This window comes from Primulina eburnea, chromosome 1 (genome assembly GCF_022965805.1).
Source record: "Primulina eburnea isolate SZY01 chromosome 1, ASM2296580v1, whole genome shotgun sequence".
Lineage (NCBI taxonomy): Eukaryota > Viridiplantae > Streptophyta > Magnoliopsida > Lamiales > Gesneriaceae > Primulina > Primulina eburnea.
The window spans coordinates 21,219,317-21,241,624 of NC_133101.1; the positions used below are offsets into that span (position 1 = coordinate 21,219,317).

The 22,308-nt window shown below is 40.5% G+C and overlaps 2 protein-coding genes across 4 annotated transcripts; one reads left to right on the forward strand and one right to left on the reverse strand.

Moving 5' to 3' along the window:
- Positions 1 to 5,862: 5,862 nt before the first annotated feature.
- Positions 5,863 to 11,434, reverse strand: LOC140829177 (protein EXECUTER 1, chloroplastic-like). 3 transcript variants are annotated; one of them, XM_073192212.1, is made up of 12 exons: positions 11,015 to 11,433; positions 10,745 to 10,861; positions 10,558 to 10,627; positions 9,951 to 10,053; positions 9,550 to 9,631; positions 7,946 to 8,635; positions 7,735 to 7,855; positions 7,456 to 7,625; positions 7,007 to 7,081; positions 6,832 to 6,924; positions 6,578 to 6,721; positions 5,863 to 6,420 (listed from the first exon to the last, which is right to left on the reverse strand). In XM_073192212.1, the coding sequence occupies exons 1-11, from the start codon at positions 11,378 to 11,380 to the stop codon at positions 6,629 to 6,631; spliced, it is 1,980 nt and encodes a 659-aa protein (XP_073048313.1). In that variant the 5' UTR covers positions 11,381 to 11,433; the 3' UTR covers positions 5,863 to 6,420; positions 6,578 to 6,628. The 3 variants fall into 3 exon arrangements, with proteins under 3 accessions (XP_073048313.1, XP_073048305.1, XP_073048322.1); XM_073192204.1 differs by having other exon boundaries at positions 9,951 to 10,057; positions 10,562 to 10,627; positions 11,015 to 11,432; XM_073192221.1 differs by lacking the exons at positions 5,863 to 6,420; positions 6,578 to 6,721; positions 6,832 to 6,924 and having other exon boundaries at positions 7,052 to 7,178; positions 9,951 to 10,057; positions 10,562 to 10,627; positions 11,015 to 11,434.
- A 2,988-nt stretch (positions 11,435 to 14,422) lies between these two features.
- Positions 14,423 to 15,097, forward strand: LOC140805585 (uncharacterized). Its single transcript, XM_073161849.1, has one exon. It carries the CDS (start codon positions 14,423 to 14,425, stop codon positions 15,095 to 15,097), a length of 675 nt encoding a protein of 224 aa, XP_073017950.1.
- The last annotated feature ends 7,211 nt before the right edge of the window (positions 15,098 to 22,308 follow it).

Here is a 22,308-nt window from a genome sequence, read left to right on the forward strand (position 1 = left end):
GCAACATTCGGGGCAACATCCTGCTCGACTTTCGATTCATGCAGTCATCCCTGAGTTTAAAACTAGTAGGGCATGATATGACCAGGCTTAAAGCAGTAATGACATACGTACCTTCGTTTTCTTCTCTTAGGGACATGTGTAGTATGTTGTATTTTTGGTGAAGAGATTTTCGTTGAAGATGTAGTTTGAGATGGTGTGAATGTTTCAGTTTTTCCTTTCACAAACACAGTAGATTTTGAACACTCACCTATTTCAAACACATTGTCTTTGAAACCTAAACCTTTCTTGTCATCCCTTCCCATCAAGAGTATGGAATCAAGCTTGGATGTGCTTGAGTTGAACTTGGATAAAGTTTCAGTTGCCTTTTGAAGCTCTTCTTTGTTCTTACCAAGTTCTAAGTCCTTTTTGCTCAAGATTACTTCAATTTTAGCAACCACAGCTTTTAGATCAGTGTTCTCCTTCATGAGAGTTGAGTTCAACTTATTTCTTTTGGTCCAATCTACAAACAACTCTTCATATAGCTTTTTGCACACTCTCAAAAGTGATTTCTTCATCATCAGCCTCTGATTCATCATCTCTACTCGAATTTCTAGAAGTTGTGGATTTCAAACACACTGAATTTTTGTAGATGTTGCGGCCAGGTGTGACAACACCTAGGGCAACACCTAAAGGATTCACTTGCAACCAGCGTTTTTCTTCATTCCTTGGTCGAAACTGTTGTTGGACATGAGGTTTAGGAGCTGGTGGTCGAAGTGCTCCGTTTGCAAGTGATGTGTCCATTAAATATTTCTGTCAAAACAAAATAAAACCAGAATCAGCACTTAGTATATCAAGAGTTGGCTCTGATACCACTTGTTAGGATTATTTTGTCCGACAGATATCGATAATAATGAAAATATCAGTATAGGATGAAAATAGTAAATTTGTGTTTTGTGAGAATTAAATGTTGTGCCAGATGTTACAACATCTCGGACAACATCTACATGCAGCGGAAAATTAATTTTTATAACACAAATTCACTTAAGATAAATAAATGGACAAGATTCAATATACACAAGTATAAATACTTGTGCGGTGCCTTATGACAAAAATTAATCACTAGAAAACCACAATGTTTACACAAAAACCTATTACTAGTGATTTTCACAAAAATCAATTTCCTCAACGATTTGAGAAAACAAATGCTTTCTAAAACAAATAACTAGAATAAAAACTAAAACAAGAAAGCAAAACGTGATGCCAAAAGGAGAGCCACGAAAAACAATCTTCAGCCAACTTCGTTACGGATGTTGTCTGCAGATGTCCCCAACATTCAAGGCAACACCCGGTATCTGCACTCTTCAAAACAGCACGTCTCTCGAAGGATTATTTCTTTGACTTTTTCATAGCGTGCACAAGTGCGTGTAAGTGTAGATGATTGAGAGAGAAGAGCACCACGAAAAACTCCCACAAAAAACACCTCCACGAAAAAATCTCTCCACGAAAAACTCCACCACTAAAACTCTATGAATTTCTCTTAGTCTCTCTCTACAATCTTCTCTCTATTCACCCTCAATCACTTCACGTTGATCACTTCTTATGTATAGCTTTCATCTCTCCTAAAGTTTATCTTCCATAAAGAAATCTATAAGATATGATAAACGAGAATTCTATTAGAAACAAATCAATATTACCATATAATGTAAATCATTATTATAAATATTATATCTAGAAGATATTTATCACAAAGATAATATCTAGAAAAGTAAAACAAAATATTCCACATAATCTTATCAATATTAAATTTAAGGAAGAAATTATATCATAATAAAATCTTAACATAATTATCTAGAAAGTCAAAACCATAATTAAATATTATATTCAATCAAATCAACAAGGAAAGATAATATTAGGGAAATTATTTAAGATAAGAAATTATATCAATTAAATAAAGAAAATATATTTCCCTTCAGCTTCCATATTGCATCACGTTATGCCGGGCAAAAACACGTGTCCTAGCACGAGAATCCTCACGCGCTGGGGCAAGTGAAATCACCCACCCCAGCACGCTGTCATTGCAGCTCGCGCTCAGACGGGTGTTTTGCTCCCACTTTTGCCAATAATTCTCTTCTTTTTAGCAAGTCCACCAACAAATCAACGAAACATGTGAGGATCAAACAATATGCATAATTTATGACTAAAACGAAAAAATGCAGACTCGATACCCTAAACTTATGTGATAATACATTAAGGCATAGTTTGTTACATATGATAGGATAACAAGTGATATATAATATAAGGATAAGTTAAGGATAAATAAGATATATGATATTATATTTAATGTTTGGTATGATTTAATAAGATTGATTAAATTTATATATTAGATTATAATGACAAAATTAATCTTATCATAATAAATTTTATAATTTCAAAATTGTTGCTTGAATTCATATTTTTTATCTGTTCATGCGCCGATAGTACTTGCATGACTTATTTATTTTTATCTAATTTTATATATTATATAATATGATAATTGAGCCCTCGATTTTGTGAGTCAAGAGAAATATCAATTTTTATGTTAATCGGATGATACTAATAATTTTATTGAGATTTATAAAAAAAATTATATAATTATCCGAATTCATTTATATAATTATCATATTATATAATATATAAAAATAAATAAATATATTTATTTGATTTTAATTTCTACCTACTAGCATAGATTTATAAAAATCATCTATAAATTGAGGGTAATTAAGTCATTTGTACTGTATTTTATCCTTAAATTAAAATTATCACATCTAATAGAAGGGATATTTTATCTTTCTAAAAAATTAGTTATCAAGGGCCCAAGATATTATAATGAGCTTTTTGAAAAGGCAAAAACTTGTGTGAGACGGTCTCACGGGTCGTCTTTGTAAGACGGATCTCTTATTTGGATCACCCATGAAAAGTATTACTTTTTATGCTAAGAGTATTACTTTTTATTGTGAATATGGGTAGGGTTGACCACATGAGACCCACTCTTTTAAAAATGTACTAAACATGAGATAAGGAGGATTATTTATCAATCTCTCCTTTATCTCATATACCAAACTATGTCTAACATAATAAAATATGCAAAAACGACCCCTATAAACAAACAATATGATCATCTGAAATTATTTAAAAAGATTATCATAAATTAAAAAAAATTAAATTATTTTAATGTTAATAAAATTTTAATAATTATTGCAACTTAGAATAAATAAATAATAAAAAATAGGGTGTTGATCACCCTCAGAAAAAAAATCTCTGATGGGATGAGAATATGTGAAATTTATACAGCAGATTTGTGTTGATGGGAGGAGCACCCGTGGAATTAATTCACGGGTGTGGGTAAAAAAGTAATGAATCCAGTCTTTTTGACCGAATCATTATTTTTATAAAATATATATTTTTTTAAAAATAACTAATAAAAATCCGGATTATCCGGAATGGATTTTTCGGAATTGTACTACTTTAGTAAATGTTTTGAAAGCACAATATTTTTATTAAAAGTTGTTTTTATATTATTTTAAAAAAAGCCCATGAATCATGCACTATTTATTCATATGTATTTTCTTGATGTTTTAGTCCCATTTACTGAGAGCTACTTGCTATAAGAGATGGTAATGGGACCAATTTGATCAAACTCAATATTCCCTTCGCCTTGCGAACTCGACGAGTCTGAGACGGATTTAATCTGTGAGCCCATCAATTTTTTATTTTTAAATATATAATAAAAATGTTTAAAAATTAACTAATATTTTAAATATTTTTTAAACTTTATATTAATAACATTTAGTAACAAAAATATTATCACAAATAAAAATATAGAAATTTTTATTCAGTTAATAATAAAAATAATTTTCTAATTATATATTAAATATATCAAAATATAAAAAAATTATTTAATCTTAAAGATAAAAAATGAAATTATGAATAAGATATTTAATAATATATATATATATACACTTGCGGGCAGGTCTGGCTAAAGCATGGACCTGTCCCCGACCCGCTTGAGACCCATTTTAACAGGTTTAAACCCACCCGGATAATTCGGGGTCGGGTCCATTGTCATTCCCAGCTAATCCGATATCCGAACCATTTTTCTACCGAAATGGTTCGGTTATTTCGGTCGGTTATTTCGGTTTTGATACAATTATTTAAATTAATAATATAAATATATTATAAAATATAATATGTTATTTTTTTAAATGATTTCTTAGTAAAATATTTAAATATAAAGTACAAATGAATTACATAAACAACAATCAACTAAGTATTATTCAAAATAATTCTGCATTCATTAATATCATCTCAATAAATAATATAAAATAAAAATAACATTATTAATTTAATTAAATTTCGGTTTTTTCGATCGGTTCGGTTTTGACATTTATAATCCGAAACCGAACCAAATTAATTTCGGTTTTAACATTTATATCTGAATTATAAAATTCTGTTTTTGGTTCGGTTTAGTGTTCGTTTTTTTCGGTTTTATCCGAAGTTTGAACACCCCTATTCCCAGATGTATACACTCCAAACGGCTAGGGATGTAAATGAGCCGAGCCGAGCCGAACAGTATCAGGCTCGGGCTCGGCTCGTTAAACTATTTTCTCGGCTCGTGCTCGTTACGAGCCTTTGGTTTGAAGCTCGGGCTCGGCTCGTTCGGAAGTTATGAAGCTCGGGCTCGGTGCGAGCTCGGCTCGAACATTTAACGACGGCTTTTTGAAACACCGTCGCTGATTAAATCGGCGACGGTTTTTAAGCGACGGGGTACCATTAATCGGCGACGGTTTTTAAGCGACGGGGTACCATTGTTGTCTCTCTTGGCCTTGGACACCCTTTGATTCTTCTTCCAATGACTGCTGATCAAGGATTCAATGCAAAGCTGTTCATGGAAAAAGAAGTTGGCTAGGTAACAAGAAACGAAGATGGTTCATTTAGTCGTGAAACTGTAGCAAGCTCAATTAGACTGGTTGCTGTGGCACCGGAGGGGCAGAGGTTAAGGTCCAAGGCAACAGAAATGAGAAAGATTTTCAACAATTATAGGAGCGAAAGCTATATAAACAAATTTATCGAACATTTGGAAAAACATTGCGGTTCAATGGAAAAAAGTGGGGGAAGGGTCATTTATCATGACGATAGATGTAAGTGGAAGTGCAGTGATGTATGTTGCTGATACATCCTAACTTATCAGTAAAATTTAACCTGCATCTTACATTATCTGATCAATTCATTCAGCTACATGGATTGGTCAGTGTGCTCATCGACGCTTGACCATGAGATGTGGATCATCCAAAGCACATTAGCCTGGCGTACTCCTCTTATTCAATATAAGTTTTGAAACCAAACCTCTCCGCCACTATTTTTAAACAACTTAGAGTCTGATCTTCTTTTCACACTATTACATATAGTAAAATAATGATCAAAATCAGATTCAATTGTCAATTGCCCCTATCGGATATAGGATTGACTAGCAATTCCAAAAAAAAAAACTAGAGTTACGGATAGATGAAAAAACTTTTTAAACCCTTCCTTTCTCACCGTAAACTGATTCTCAGATCTATTAGCCTCCTAAATAATGTTATTCTTAGATCTTGTTCATGAGGTTTAGCAAAAGAAAGATATTTCTATATTTGTGTGGCAACATGAGAATGTAACAAAACAGATCCTATCAACTTATTGCAACCTAGGATAATAAACTCATGAGCTTGATCTTACATCGCCATCAAAAACCGAAAGAAGACTTCCATCTCCAAATTTATCTTAGACATAGCGCCCTTCTTTTTTTATTTTGGAAGTGAATCAGTGTCCAACCAAAACACCCAACCAAAAAAAATGGGGAAGACATAGCACGCAATTTAAAATCTTGTAGCGAAAATTGATTGATACTTACAATGTGAAACCATTTACAAAAAATATTTTTACCTTCAACTCATAATATCACATGGTAAGAAGTTTATTAGCAAATACAGAAGAAAACATATACAAGAAGGAAAAATGCCCTCTCAAAGAAGCAGAGGACAAACTGAAAAACTTTGAAAATGAAACGGTGCCCGATATGAATTCAATCCAGATCTTCTGCTCTGCATAGTGTTTCGTCCCCTGTTGATGTACACGAATGATGGGCATCTTCGAATAAAATGACCAAATAGAGACAAGTCATTCCTTTACATTCAAGAAGATGCGATGCATGGAGATGAGAAATCTGATGCAACACAATTATGGAGACGAGAGATCTGAAGCTGTAATCATTACATCTTCAAATTTTTGCAGTTGGTTTCTCACAATATTCGGATGGGTCACAACAGAAGATAAGTCGAACATCAGTGACTTGGCCGTTGAACTTGAAATCTTTCAGCTTCATTTAGGCTCATTTAAAGGACTCAAAGGCAACAGTGACTGCCTAAGCTGCAAAAAGAGAAAAAGAGAAGGCATTGATACTAGTATCAGTAATAAATGAGAACTGGTATGCTTTAATGGAGATGTCTAACGCTAAATTTTCACTAGTGTGTGAGGAAATATGATAATGTACACTTTATTAAATAGGCCATGAGGAAGAACTAACCCAAGAAAAATTCAACTAAGAATGAGTATGGGAAACCGAATGTACAAGAACTCAATCCTGCAGCCTCAACCTATTGAAGAACACCAAGAAATGAAATTCTGGGGCCCAATAAACAAAGCCAACAACTGGCCCTCCTTTGATGTGCTGCACAAATTGGTTCACAGGGCAACAGTTAGGGACACTGAGAGCCTAGCCAGTGAAAATAAAAAATAGTCACATCAAACCAACAATAAAAATCGTTAAACAGTTTAAACCTTTCCATCCAATATAACCAGTTCACCATCAACCCAACGAGGATTCTTAAATCCAGGCTCAGCTAGTCTTCCCTGACCCTTGTATCGAGCAATCTGCATTGTGGTGCAAATTATGCAAAGCTGAAGGAAAAAAAAATGGTAGATAAATGATTGAATGTCATGCTCAATGACATACCACCCCAAATTCTTCAGGGATTATCCCTTTATGCGGAAGCTGGTATCTTTTCCCAACTTTTGCGCGGAATGCCACCTGAATACAAATAGATTATTTACCTTTTGGATAAGAAAAGAACAAAGGGGGAGAGACATACAAATTTGTTTGAATGTCCCGACCCTCGTTTTGTGATCTGAACAGGAATGAGATAATGAGGCTGAATCAGTGAGCCATCAAGATGAACAAGACAGTTCGAAGACTTGAACATAGTGACTGTTGACATAACTGATTCATGTTTAAAACATTTTGACAATACCAAACATGCCCCAGATATTATAAAATTCATATACTAGGATAAATGGAACCACCATCTTTCTTGGAGTTGTGACTCCATGACCATCAATATTTTAAACATTCATGGGATAGATAATGCAGAATCATATAATAAATTATTCGAATGAGTTGATCACCTGGCCAGCTGGAACACAAGGATCCCCTGTTATTTTCACTGCTTCTACGAACTCATAAAATTCAAGATTTGATGGCTTCTTTGAACTATCATCCTCTTTCCACTGACCAAATCTTCGTTTCATAAGAATGACTTCTGAAGTGTAAAGCCCATGGGCACCGACGTATAGTCCTGATGATTTAACGTACATATTAGAACAGTAAGATGCATATAACATTAAGAAAAAATTTATGCAGTGTTTCCCTCTAAGTAATCTCAGTTGAAAAATAAAATTGATCACCATCTAATGGATCTGAAGATGATATATCAATCCGGTTGAATACAGTTGACCCAGAGAGAGGCTGACAATTTCGGGCCTGACTGAGAGTTAGATTTATTAATTCACTGACATCTTTCAGGACCTATGTAGTTGAGATTGAAATTACGATCCAAAAGGAAAATAACAATATCACATGTAAATGGATTAATGTACCATAACAATTCGAACCAACCTTCAATGGAATTTTCCCTTTCCTAATAGACTTCACAAGATCAAGCATAACATAGTCAATGCCGCGTTGACCATGAACCTTAGCTCTGTTCGTTAGTGGAGACCGTCCACCACTAGATACATGCTCCTTGGCCTCTTCTTCCACTGTAAATGTAAATGACCACAGACCCTCTTTCTCAAGCCTTGCTGGTACTCGGAGCAAGTCTTTTATGTGAGTTCCACGAGAAATTTTAGGGATGAGACCACTACCAACAACTACCTCAACTGCGATTTGATTCTGCTCTTCATCCTCACTCACTCCACTACCAGCATGAAGTTCAATGTCACTCTGTTCATCATCGTCACTGTTGATTTCATCATCAGCACCTACATTCTCCAAGTCGCGGTCCTTCTCTTCCTCTTCATCTATTATCTGTTCAATCACCTTAGATATCATATCCTTGTCAACCTTTTCTGCTGTTACTTTCACAACCTTGACTTTCACACCAGGAATCATGTCTCGCAAGACATTGTCAAAATCAGAATCATCATCCCTATCAACACCATCCTCAGAATTTTCAGGGCTTGTATCAAACATCTCACGTTTGTTTTCTTCCTCATCGCGAGAGCCAAGGTTCTTTGTATTTCCTGATGAATTGAAGGATCGGGAATAAAGATCTTGAGGAGATCCCTTCCGCTTCAGGTATACAGCCTAAAAGCCAATTTATCGTTGAAATATTCATTCCAATGAAAAATACTAGTTCATAGGTAATTTTGAGGAAAGAAGACAATCAATTTTTTTTAGCATGCATACAAAAATATTTTGTATGTTGCTGAGCGCACTTACTTAAGTGAAAGACAACTTGAAGACAATACCGCCCCAACTATTAATTTCATTCGAATAAATAGAGAAAGAAATATTTTCAAAATTTTGTTTTATTGCAGTGTTGGGAGAAGATTTTTGGCAAAAAACTTTGGGGGAAATTTTTGATAAATAAAATGTATGTTTAGTTTTGTTTTGCGGAAGTATATATGTTATCATAGGTATGAAATGATGCCAGAAATTAATAGCATATTTTGGATTATAATGTAATATAACAATAGAAAATGTCTGGAAATGGATTTTAAAAACTTAGTAAAGAATAATGATTATGTTGGAAGATGTGCGAATGAGGAAAAATTTGGCTTGGGGAAAAATAGCTATCATGTGTTTTACTTTAGGGGATGAGGAATTGATTCGTGTTAATAAAAACATTGTCATAATTTTTAAATGCAGTTATATTTTGACCAATAGAGCAGAAAACTATCCTGCATATTAACATGCTTACTGATCAAAACAGCCACAACAAATTATTTATTCTTCCTAGCACCCAGATGTTATTAATCACCTGAAGATGAGACCATCTAAACAGTGAAGACGCGTTCACTACAGAAAGTATGATCACCGAATTTAAGAATACTAAAAAAGTCTAAAAAAAATGAAGGATGGATTGGAAAGAACATTCCTATATCACGTAATTGCATAGAACTCACCGAAACCATCAGCTGCAAATGAATAGAACACGTGCCATACAGATACTCAATAACTAGAAAATCAATAAAGAAGCTTAATGAAGAAAAGAGTACCTGCTGCTTATAATGACCTTTCGCAGTGTTTGTGAGATAAACCTCAAACAGTGGGGAGCCATCCAATGCTGTAGCAAGCTGACTGCCGAGAAATACAATAGCATCAAAGCAGTTACTGGTGCATTTTAATCTAAATCAAATTAGTGAAGCTTAAAATGGCAAATATTATCCCATTCCCGTTGAATGTAATATATTAGGCTATCTACTAAAGTATTGTTTCTTGACAAATGATAACAAGAGCACTTTATGGAAAGGTAAACAACAGAGTGAATTTTTTTTGCTTCAATAGAGTTAGCTCAAATTAACGTGTCAATGGTAAATTTACAAAGGGCTAGAACGATCGCCTTTAGATGAAAAGATTTCATCTTTGATAAAAATTCTGAACAGGGAAGTAATTTTACCGTGGACTGTAACTTCTGGCAATATATCTTCCATATTCTGCACGTATATGAATGATACGGCCATAAGGATCATTAGAATCTTCTGAAATTCCAGTCCACCATCCTACCTGTATAACAGGTTCAGACGAAAAAATGAGAAACTAATCTAACATCTGACAACAAAAGCTGCAGCGCCAAACAAAATAAAATATGAACCGAGCATGCAGACAGCCTGTGTTATCACATCTGACATGCAACAGAAGCTGTGACACCAAACATTATAAAATAAGAACAAAGCATGCAGAGAGCCTACCTTCGCTCCATCTTTAATAGTTCATTTTCGCGCTTTTGGTAAAAAACGTGTATATAATACTGACTACACCTCTTCATTGCAATTGAATGACATAACTACCAAACTACAAGCAATATCATCGACAAATTTATTATTGTTATTGTCATTAATAAGATCAGATTGCAGAAAAATCTAATTCATTCAAACACACAAAGCATTATTTGTTAGAAGCATAAAAGTAGTTTACATATTCCATAATAAGAAGACCATTAAAAAGATTATTATAACATGAGACAGAGAAAATAAAGCTAAAAGGCTTTATACAATATTGGCCACTCACCAATCCGGTACCAGCATAATCACGTAAAACAGATGCATCACCATAGCGTTCTTCCTCTACACACTTCTGCAATCACATTCAAAAATTATACGAGTGCACCAGTTAACAGAAGATCAAATGCAAATAAAGATACATGTACATAATGGTGAAGTATACTGTGGAGAAAAAACAGAGAAATCCTACCTTCAGATGAGATATCACTCTCCCAACAGTGTCATTTGTAGCAGCAGCGGCAATTGCAACCTTAAGAGTAGCAGCATCTTCATAATCCTCTCTCTTAATTGCACTTGCTAACTGAGACTGTTGTCAATAAGAAAATCCATGTGACCATATTTGATAACAGAACCTAACTTGATGAAACTACTGATTCAAAGAAAAAATTGAATTCTTATACAGGAACAAAGCCGGTGAGCTCTTCCATACAAGTAGACAATATTCAACAAACTAAAATACCTTGAGGACTGAGACCATGCGCTCCTGCTCATCCACCTCCGCGAAATGCTTCCTCCATCTCTCCCAATCCCATTCCTCATCCTCTTCCCCTCCCTCCACCACCGCAACACCAGCTTCAACTTTCCGATCAAAATAACCTTCTACCTGCTTAATCGCATTTCTTATCGTCTCCTGCATACCAAAATCCCACCATGGCGAATCGGAATTCCCCCCATCACTAACCTTGTTGCAGCGGCAAAAGAGAGTAGAATCGAGAAACCTAGGAAGAGCAATCGACGATGGCCTGCTGAATCTGAATCTGGAATCGGAGAAGCTGGGTTTGTGGCAAGATGATGAAACCGTAGGCGGGCACATGGACGCCATCATTATTAGTTTTACCGCTCTTTCAACTATAAGAGGAGAACACGTGAAAGACGACGGATAAGGATAGTATCGATTTATCTTTTTTTATTATTTATTATTTAATTTTTATAGTGCTGACGTGTTATAGGAGGTGTAATATGTGACGACCGTTCATATTTATTTATTAAAATAAATATCTCTGTCCATGTTTTGTTTTTTGAAAATAAAGTGACGACCGTTCATATTTATTTATTAAAATAAATATCTCTGTCCATGTTTTGTTTTTTAAAAATAATTTATTTTCAAGATATTTTAAAGGGGAAGTTTGTGATCAAAATATTTTTTTGGGTTTATTTCCTACCCACAAAATTGTGTTATTATGTCATACAAAATGTGGTACACTTCATATGGAAATGTGGTACTAAAAAAGTACACAATGACTGAACACAAAAAAATCGACGGCTGAGGACTGAAGGTCAATTTCCCGTATTTTAAATTTGTTGATAACTAATTATTTAATCTCATTCCCTAATGATTGTGGATGAAAGAAATAACTAGCAAATACCAACACTATAATTTTACCATTGATGCCCCGATATGTCCCGGGACATTGGTAGAGCCCGGGATCTCTCGGGTCGTGTGGCATGCCCATGAACGGCGCCCGGGTCAGGGCAGAATATTTTCAAAGTTGAATATGGCAGCAAACACTCGTATCCTGGGTCATGGGTCGCCTAGGACTTGACGCCGGAGTTCTGACAAGACTACCCGGGAAGTTTTCTCCTCTGTCACCTCGATGCGAGGGGAGCATTTAATGGCGTTGACTTAATAGATCACATGTCCAGCCGACCTATCCCTGGTTAATATTAATGGTTGACAGGACAGACGAGACGGGACTAGCATATGATTTGACATGTCAGAATAATAGGGTACAATCAGCCACCCTACTATATTTAATGCCCACACACAGAAAACGAGGTCATCATTGCTTCCTCTACTATAAATACCAGGTTTTTATCCGCATTTATCATCTACTCAGACACTCATTGACATTGAATACTCTCATTTATTATACACCAATCATCACAGCCATCACTCGGCTACATTGGTTTTATTGCTTGAGTACTCTGCTAACTTAAGCATCGGAGTGGCCACGCCGGACACCCCTCCGGCGCCCATTCACAAGTTCCTTTCCTTGTTTACAGGTTCCAGCCGAGGCCATATTGCAGAGATATATCTCCATCAACAGATATAAGTCCTTGCTCAGTTTCCTTCCTTATAAATTTTTGATAGTTTACCCGGTAGAGTTCCCGACCCGACTCGACCATTTCGCCCGGGTGACATCATTGGCGCCGTCTGTGGGAATTCTGAGTTCTAAAGGCGTTGATATGGCTCCTACTAGAAGAGCTAACCAAGACACCTCTCGAGCCCAAGAGGAAAAAAATATCCGTCTTTCTGGTGCGGGTGGTCCTCCTCCTAATAGTCCTCAGCCAACCATCCATCTAACTCCTGAAGAGTTACAGAAGATTATAGCTGATGCGGTTAAGATGGCTACAACGAAGAAAGCCATCTCTCGTCATGACAGTCATCCCGAGCAGCAGCGTGAACAACCATTAGAAGAAGAAAGAAGGGAATAAGAAAGGGAATCGAGCGCAGGTTCTAAGTCTCCCACTGTTGCGGAAGAATTGGAAGAGTTAAGAAAAAAGGTGAAAAGTGTTAGAAGGGCAGGTTGGTTCTAAAGACAATGTTCCTGTCGTTAAGGGTTGCCCGTTTTCTGACATCATTATTCGGGAACCACTCCCCGGACATTTCAAATCAGCAAAAATCAAAGATTACGATGGGAGTTCTGACCCTGAGGAGCACCTCGCTCGTTTCGAAAATATGGCAATGCTACATTGTTATGAGGACCAAATTAAATGTAAGGTGTTCCTCACCACCTTGGTAGATTCTGCGCAGAGATGGTTTGAAGGGTTGGCACCACAAAGCATTCGTTGTTTCGAGGATTTTCAGAAGGTATTCTTGCATCAATTTAGCAGCAGCAAGAAGTACAAAAAAACCGCTTTCAGTTTATTTGAAGTAAAGCAGAGGCAAGATGAGACCCTGAGAGCTTATCTCAAAAGGTTCAACCGGGTGGCCCTGGATGTACCAACCTGTGCACCCGAGACAAAGACCACAGCATTTATGCAAGGGCTATGGGAGGGGGATTTTTTCCGGTCCTTAACCAAAAAATTGCCCGGAAATTTCGAGGATCTCCTATCCCGAGCGGAGAAATACATTAATATGGAAGAAGCGCAAAACCAGAAGAGAGAGGCTTTGAAAAGAGCAAGAGGAGATCGGGCTATCAAAACCGAAGATAGAGCCCACAAGAGGAGCGGCTCGGGGCACTTCTCCCATGTACCTTTGAGAGTTGCCCGAAACAGAGAAATTCAATAATGCAGATCAGATGAAGCCCCTCCTCCCAATTCTGTGGCAAGAACTCCCAGGCCAGAACAGAAGGGGTATTGTACCTTCCATAAAGATTGTTCCCACAATACCAATGAATGCCGGGTCCTGGGGAGGAGTTCCAATAAGCATCCTATGTCAGCGCCTCACCCTCCGCGAGATAAGTCTAGACATCCACCCTGGTTGTCTAGACGACCAATATCGAATATGCCCCCAAAGACGGCAAGCACCCAAAGTGGGAGGCAGGGAGGAGACATGAGTACCCGGGAGGAAAGAATCAAACCAGCAGAAAGGAAAGATCCCTCCCTAAGTCGAGGGATAATCAAAATGATTTCAGGAGGATCTACCGATGGTGACTCTAATCGGGCTAGGAAGGCGAGGAGTAGGAAGGAATGTTTAGAGGTCGATGGAAGGAGGAGAGACGAGCCAGTTATAAGCTTTGGACCGGAAGATCTCCGATGGGTGAGCTTGCCTCACAACGATGCTCTTGTCATTCAAGTCCGGGTGGCCAATTACGACGTATTGAGAGTTTTTGTAGACAATGGGAGCTCCGTTAATGTTATTTTCAAAGAGGCCCTGGTTCAAATGGATTTACATGAATACTAGCTGGAAGCCGTTGAAACTGCCATGTTCGGGTTTGCCGGCCACGCCGTATATCCAGAGGGAGAAATTGCTCTACCTTTGACACTGGGCATAGGAGACTTGAGGAAGACTGTGATGACTACGTTCACAGTAGTGCATGCCCCGTCTTCGTACAATGTCATACTGGGAAGGCCGACCATGAACGAAATGAAGGCTGTGGCCTCAACTTATCATCAGAAAATCAAATTCCCAGTGCGAGGACAGGTTGGAGAAGTTAAAGGCGATCAGCCCTCTTCTCGCAGATGTTATGGGGAAACAGTCCGGGTTGACCAAAAGAAGGCAAGGAGGGAAGGGAAGGAGAAAGAGCACCAGGAGGAGACCCATGAAAGAGAAGTGCACTTTGTGGTGGAAGAAGAACAAGAAGTGGTGGAAATTGAGCCAGGGAAGAACGTCCAGGTGGCCCGAGACATCTGCACAACCACCCGGGTAAACCTCTTGCAATGTTTGAAAACTAACGTTGATGTCTTTGCTTGGTCTCAGAAGGAACTGTTCGGGATCTCGCCCCGAGTGGCCGAGCATAAATTAAACATCCTCCCTGGATCCCGGCCAGTAAAGCAGAAAAAACGACATTTTGGCCCCGAAAAAGATAAAGTAATTGAAAAGCAAGTGGAAGAATTGCTAAAGGCCGGGCACATTAGGGAAGTCCATTTCCCTTCATAGCTGTCCAACGTGGTTCTTGTCCCAAAATCTACTGGGAAATGGAGGATGTGCGTTGATTTCAGAGACTTGAATAAAGCTTTCCCGAAAGATTGCTATCCACTCCCCCGGATCGATCAGCTGGTCGATTCCACTTCTGGATGTGAACTGTTAAGCTTTCTGGATGCATATCAAGGATATCATCAGATCCCTTTAGCTTTGGAAGATCAAGATAAAGCTAGTTTCATTACCTCTGGGGGTACCTTTTGCTATGTTGTGATGCCTTTCGGATTAAAGAATGCAGGGGCTACGTACCAACGATTGATGAATCTTGTTTTTCAGAAACAGATAGGTCGTAATATCGAGGTGTATGTGGATGACATTTTAATCAAGACCCGGGAAGTCGCTCATTTTATTGACGATTTAGCTGAAACTTTCGCCACTCTGAAACAGTACAGAATAAAACTTAACCCGGCCAAATGTGTGTTTGGGGTTAAAAGCGGAAAGTTCTTGGGATTCATGGTCACGGACCGAGGAATTGAGGTTAACCCAGAAAAAATCAGAGCCATCGTGGACATGCCCTCTCCTCAGTCTGTCCGGGACGTGCAAAAATTGACAGGGAGAATTGCGGCCCTGTCACGCTTCATTTCCCGATCTGTACACCGTAGTTACCCTTTTTTTCAGGTTCTGAGGAAAGCACATAAATTCGGTTGGAATGACAATTGCGAGCAGGCCTTTCAAGATTTGAAAAAACATCTGGCTGAAATGCCCGTATTGGCAAAGCCTGAGCCCGGAGAAAAATTGTGGGTCTATCTCTCGGCCACTGAAATTGCTGTTAGCTCCGTACTCATCAAAGAGGAGGGGACCGATCAGAAGCCTATCTATTATGTCAGTCACGCCCTCCGAGGAGCAGAGTTGAGATACATTGAATTAGAGAAGATCGCATTGGCTTTAGTAGTGACCGCTCGAAAGTTAAGGCCGTATTTTCTCTCGCATCCTATTGTGGTCCTCACTAATTCTCCCCTCGGGAGAATCATGACTCACGCAGAGGTCTCGGGGAGAATGATCAAATTGACTGTGGAGCTCGGGGAGTACGATATTGAATACAAACCCCGGGCTGCGATAAAACCACAGGCGTTATCAGATTTCTTAACGGAGATGATTCAGCCCGGAAAGGAAGAGGTCTAGAGGGTGTTTGTTGATGGCGCCTCAAAAATATCGGGGTGTGGAGTGGGGGTTGTCTTGGTTTCTCCCCTAGAAGAGAAGGTCAAACTGGCTCTGAATATTGACTCTAGGGTCACGAATAACGTAGTGGAATACGAAGCTGTTTTGGCAGGGTTGCGTGCTGCCCGAGAAGTCGGGGCTTCCCGAGTCATTATCTATTCCGACTCTCAGCTGGTTACCCAAAAAATTAGAGGAGCTTACGAGGTCAAGAATGAAAAGATGCTCAAGTATTTAAAGCTTATTACTTCTCAAGCCTCATCCTTTATAGACTGGAGCATCGAACAAATTCCCCGAGAGAAAATACCGAGGCCGATGTGCTAGCCAAATTGGCTGCTTCCCTGACAGAAATGAGCACCCGGGAGGTTCTCTGTTTTACTCAGCTAGTATCATCCCTTGAAGAAGAAACACCCCCGTCTCCAGCAAACTCCTGGATGGCCCCTCTCGTGGAATACATAGAGCATAAAAAACTCCCAGAGGATCAAGTCCAGGCTGCAAAGATCAGGAAATAAGCGCCCAGGTTCGTTCTTCTAAATAATGTCTTGTACAGGCGATCTCATCAGGGCCCCATGCTTAAATGCTTAGCAGAAGGTGGGGTGGAGTATGCCCTTCGAGAAATACATGAAGGATGCTGCGGTGAACACCTTGGCGCAAAAGCTCTATCTCGCAAAGCCATATTGGCCGGATTCTGGTGGCCTCAGATGACCCAAGATGCCGCCCGTTTTGTTCAAAAATGTCAGGGTTGTCAGCATCACTCTAATTTCCACCACCGCCCAGCTACAAGCATGCAACCGGTCTTCGCATCGTGCCCCTTTGATCAATGGGGTTTGGACATTGTGGGCCCTTTCCCTATAGCCCGAGCACAGAATAAATTCCTCCTCGTGGCCGTAGATTATTTCTCTAAGTGGGTTGCGGCTGAGCCCTTAGCCAGGATCACCGAAGACTAGGTTATGAAGTTCTTGTGGAAAAGTATTGTCTGCAGATATGGAATCCCGAGAAAGTTGATCTCGGACAATGGAAGGCAGTTCCAAGGAAAGAAGATCGCCTCTTGGTGCCAAGAAATGAAGATAACCCAGTCCTTCAATTCGGTAGCATATCCTCAGGCTAATGGTCAAACCGAAGTAACGAACAGAATCATTGTGCAGGCATTAAAAGCCCGACTCCATGGGAAAGGCAAGGATTGGGTGGAAGAATTACCCATTGTGTTATGGGCATACCGGACCACACCACGATCATCCACTCAGGAAACGCCTTACAACCTTGTCTATGGCCCAGAAGCAGTCCTCCCTGTGGAAATTGGGTTGCCTTCCGCCCGAATAGAATCTTACTCGGACAACAATGATCAAACCCGGGCCATTGAACTAGATCTAATTGAAGAGAAAAGAGATCGGGCAGCTCTTCGGATGGAAGCTTATCGCAGCCGAATAATAAGATCTTACAACAAACATGTTCGGGCAAGAGAATTTCAAGTAGGGGACCTCGTCATGAAGAAAGTCAAACCAGTGGGTGATGTAGGGAAGCTAGAAGCAAAATGGGAGGGACCCTTCAAAGTTATTAAGAGAGTCAGCTCGGGCACAACTTATTATCTTGAAGATCCTCAAGGACATACCCTCAAAAGACCATGGAATGCCTTTCATTTAAAGAAGTATTATGTTTAGAAACATTTGTATCTATTATCGCATCAAATTAAGAGATTATTAAAAAGAGTATCTTTTAAGACCAGGGACCCGTACCCTGGCCCGGAGGACCCGTACCCCAGATTATCTTTTAAGACCAGGGACCCGTACCCTGGCCCGGAGGACCCGTACCCCGGATTACCTTTTAATACCAGGGATTCGTACCCTGGCCCGGAGGACCCGTACCCCGGATTATCTTTTAAAACCAGGGACCCGTACCCTGGCCCGGAGGACCCGTACCCCGGATTATCTTTTAAGACCAGAGACCCGTACCCTGGCCCGGAGGACCCGTACCCCGGATTACCTTTTAAGCCCAGGGATTCGTACCCTGGCCCGGAGTACCCGTACCCCGGATTACCTTTTAAAACCAGGGACCTGTACCCTGGCCCGGAGGACCCGTACCCCGGATTATCTTTTAAGACCAGGGACCCGTACCCTGGCCCGGAGGACCCGTACCCCGGATTATCTTTTAAGACCAGGGACCCGTACCCTGGCCCGGAGGACCCGTACCCCGGATTACCTTTTAAGCCCAGGGATTCGTACCCTGGCCCGGAGGACCCGTACCCCGGATTATCTTTTAAGACCAGGGACCCGTACCCCGGATTATCTTTTAAGACCAGAGACCCGTACCCTGGCCCGGAGGACCCGTACCCCGGATTACCTTTTAAGCCCAGGGATTCGTACCCTGGCTCGGAGCACCCGTACCCCGGATTATCTTTTAAAACCAGGGACCTATACCCTGGCCCGGAGGAATCGTACCTCATTTGGCAATCAAGATCACGAAATTTTATTATAGCATGAAAGGAAACAAAATTGGAGGAAAAAACAAGCGTATATATTCCATCAAGGAAAAACGGTTACAAAAGAGAAAAAAAGAAAAAAAAAAAAGAGGGCTACTTAATTTGCAGGGGGTCTTGTTTATCCGTATTTTCCTCTTCATCATCCGGAAGGGATGCGGCAGCCTTCTCCAAATTTGGGAAATCTTCCATATCGGCTGGAACCAGACCAGCTTCCTCGAATTGTTCCAAGCACTTGTTGAAGCCTTGCTCAAAGTACGGGAAGGCCTTTCTGGCCAGCATTTTCTTAAAATCAGGGGACTTCAAAAAGTGGGACATTTGTTCTGCCTGAGTGTTTTGCAAAAGGGTCACAGCCGCCTGAAAGTCCTCAGATCTAACCCGGTTGTACTCTGCTTCTTCTCTGGCCACCAGCGCCCCTTCTCTAGCTTCAGTAGCTAATGCCTCGAAATCCTCAGCGCGAGCTCGGGAGGATTCTGCCTCTGCCTTAGCCGTCTGCACCTCTGCCCGGACATCAAATAATTCAGCCCGGATCAGGTCCATTTGCTGCTGCCAAACGGCCCTCTCCCGGGCAAGAACATTCTCATGGATTTCTTTAATCCGGCCAATTTCCTCCTGGAGTTTGCCATGCGTCTCCTTAACGGCCTTGGTTTGGGCATGAGCCCCCTTTGCCACCTTAGCCACCCGTTCATACCCATATATTAACATTTGTAAACCCTGGAAATAGAAGAAGTCAGGAAAGCCTGTACCAAAGGGAAAAGCCAAAATAGTAGACTTACAGAGAAAGTCCGGGATGCTCCTTCACTCAGAAGCATGTTGGGTTGAACTCCCTGGAGGTGCGCTACCTCATCAGGACGAAGGAGGCCTCGAATCATCCTTATTAAATCCGAATTGATAGTATCCCCAAAAATATTGGGGAGAACCAAAGGCCTCTTAATAGAAGCGCCTGCAGAAGAACCAGCAAAGGAAGGGGAGTGAATCACCTCCTCAGGCTCATCTTCCACCACTATTGTCTCCACCCCTGGCCCCATCGTGGCTCTCCTCTTACGATGATTCAGAGGGGTCGGGTCTTCCTCCATGCCCAAGGAAAAAGGTCCCTCACGGGAAGGAGCAGCCTCCTCTCGAGCCTTAAGCTCTGCTTCCCGGGCCTCCACTACCTCCCTGGCTCTGCGTTCTTCTGCTTCCTGAGCCTCAGCTGCCTCCCTGGCTCGGCGTTCTTCCGCTTCACCAGCCTCGGCTGCCTCCCTGGCTCGGCGTTCCTCCTGTTCTTGGGCCTCCCTAGCCCTTTTCTCTGCCCTAATTTTCTTCTGCTCCTCTTTTCTCTTAGCGGTGGCCTCTTGAAAGCTCGCTCTGATCATATTTTCTTCGGCTACACCAGAGACAGGGTGAATCAGAAAAATGAATCTACAAAAAAAAAATAATAAAACCAAGAAAAGCGATTTACCCGCCTGAGACCCGGGTTGATCAAACTCATCAATGATCTGATCTATAGGGTCTTCAGGTCGGGACCCGATCCCATAGTAAGCCAAATTATTCGACCCAATCAGCACAGAAGATAAGAAGGATTACTTTCCCAAAGTGTCCCAAGCATGGGTGAAAGGAGGGAGAAGCTTGAAATCTCGAGGAAGCTCAGGTTGCTTGGGCATGGAAGGCAGAAATCCCATGGCACAGGTCGGGAGGATCGGAAATTGAAGAAAGAAAAATTTTGTTTTCCATCCCTTCAGAGAAGAAGGGATGTCGGTTAAAAACCGATAATGCATCCGGGCCATAAAAGAGAAAACCCCATCATTGAATCGGCAAGAATAGAAATAGTGGAAGATGGAGGAGTTAATAGGAATAAGTTTCATACGGAACAAGACAAAGGTAGCTGCCATGATACGGAAGGCATTAGGATGAAGATTATTAAGAGATAGATTAAAAAATCGAACAACTCCTTCAAAAAAGTGATGCACCGGGAAGCGGAGACCACTCTTAAGCTGCTCAATGAAGAAAGTATGGTACCCAGGGGGAAGAGTATCGGGGTGATCAGTCGGGCCGGGAATTCTGATGTCATAAGAAGAGGGAATGGCTCCCAGAGACCGGATTTCTCCTAAACTACTCGGGCGGAGGGTGGAGGTCACCGTGGAAAACCAAAGGGGCTCTATTATCTTATCTTTCCCCTTACTCGGGGAGCCCAGGGGTCGGGAGGAAGACGCTTTAGCAGCCTTCTAGGAAAGGGGTCGAGAAGAAACAGTAGGAACACCCCTTGGAATTTGAACAGATTGGTCGGAAGGGGTAGGGGAATTGTCCTCCGATCTACCTCTAACATTCTTGCCGAAAGTAGAAGAGGTAGAGTTGGACATGATGGAAGAGGGGTAAATAAGATGCGAGAAAAGAAGAACTTACTGAAAAGAAGCGAAAGTGGTGGTTGGTAGCTGGAGAGGTCGCCGGAAAGATCTACGTAACGGAGAGGCCCGAGAGAAGAATTTGACAGAGCTTCGCTGCGAAATGAATTTGCAAGTGATTTTTGGGGAAACCGACGAACTGCTATATATAGGGGAAAAAGGTGATCTATACCGTTGATCCAAGATTGATTGGACGGGTTAGATTAGCTTTGGGAATCGAGCAGCATGATTAAGCGGGAAATTTGAAAATACAGATGCGGGAATCGGGGCGTCATGATTATTTAAATAACTGGGAATGTGTACAGGCTCTGACAGCATGTCAGTAGAGAATTGGTCATTATGACTGCGCATCGATTACCCGGGGGGCACAAATCAGAAAAGAATCTCCAAGCCCGGAAGATATGATGACCCGGCCTGAGAAAGACAGCTCTTTCCATCTTACCCGATGGCTCGAGAATATAAGGCCCCAGCATTTTACAGCAAGTTTTAAGCTAATATGTTCAATTTTTCGGTTATTAATTATTATTAGGTCCATTCGTGTTAATCCGCTTGCAAAAAATCAAAAAGACGCGAGAAACAATAATTGAGCATTTTATTAAGGAAATGACCGACGTCGTATTACAGATATTTCAGAGGCCACTCGGCCTTTCCATTCATCCATCCAGTCGGTAACCTCTTGGATGTGAAGATTGGCGAAAGAGCCGGTGTTCGAAATCTTATTTAGGTGATGCCATTCTTTCCACAACATGGAATGGAGCAGGTTCTGGTCAGTCAACAACTCTTCAATTTGAGCTACCCCCAGCTCCCGTCTGTACTTCCTCATTACCAGCCTCTGAGAACGGGTGAGGACCGTACCGTTCATGTGTAGAAGGCCGATGAACTGAAGTTTATGCCAAGTACATATGACCTTGGCTAGGATGTACTCGTCGATAGTCCTTTTAAAATTCTCCACATATGGGCGCAACTCAGCCGGTATCTGACTCTGCACACCAATGGAGGAGATGGCACTGCTGCAGGTACTAGAATCGCTGGAGCTCGACATTGTTCTGCTAAGGCCGATGTATTTCGTCCGCAGGTTTATTTATAGAGGGGGGAGAACGTTTAATATGAGGGAATTCTAAGGGCCTCAAGCTAATCAAGGCATACTGTAATTTATTTGG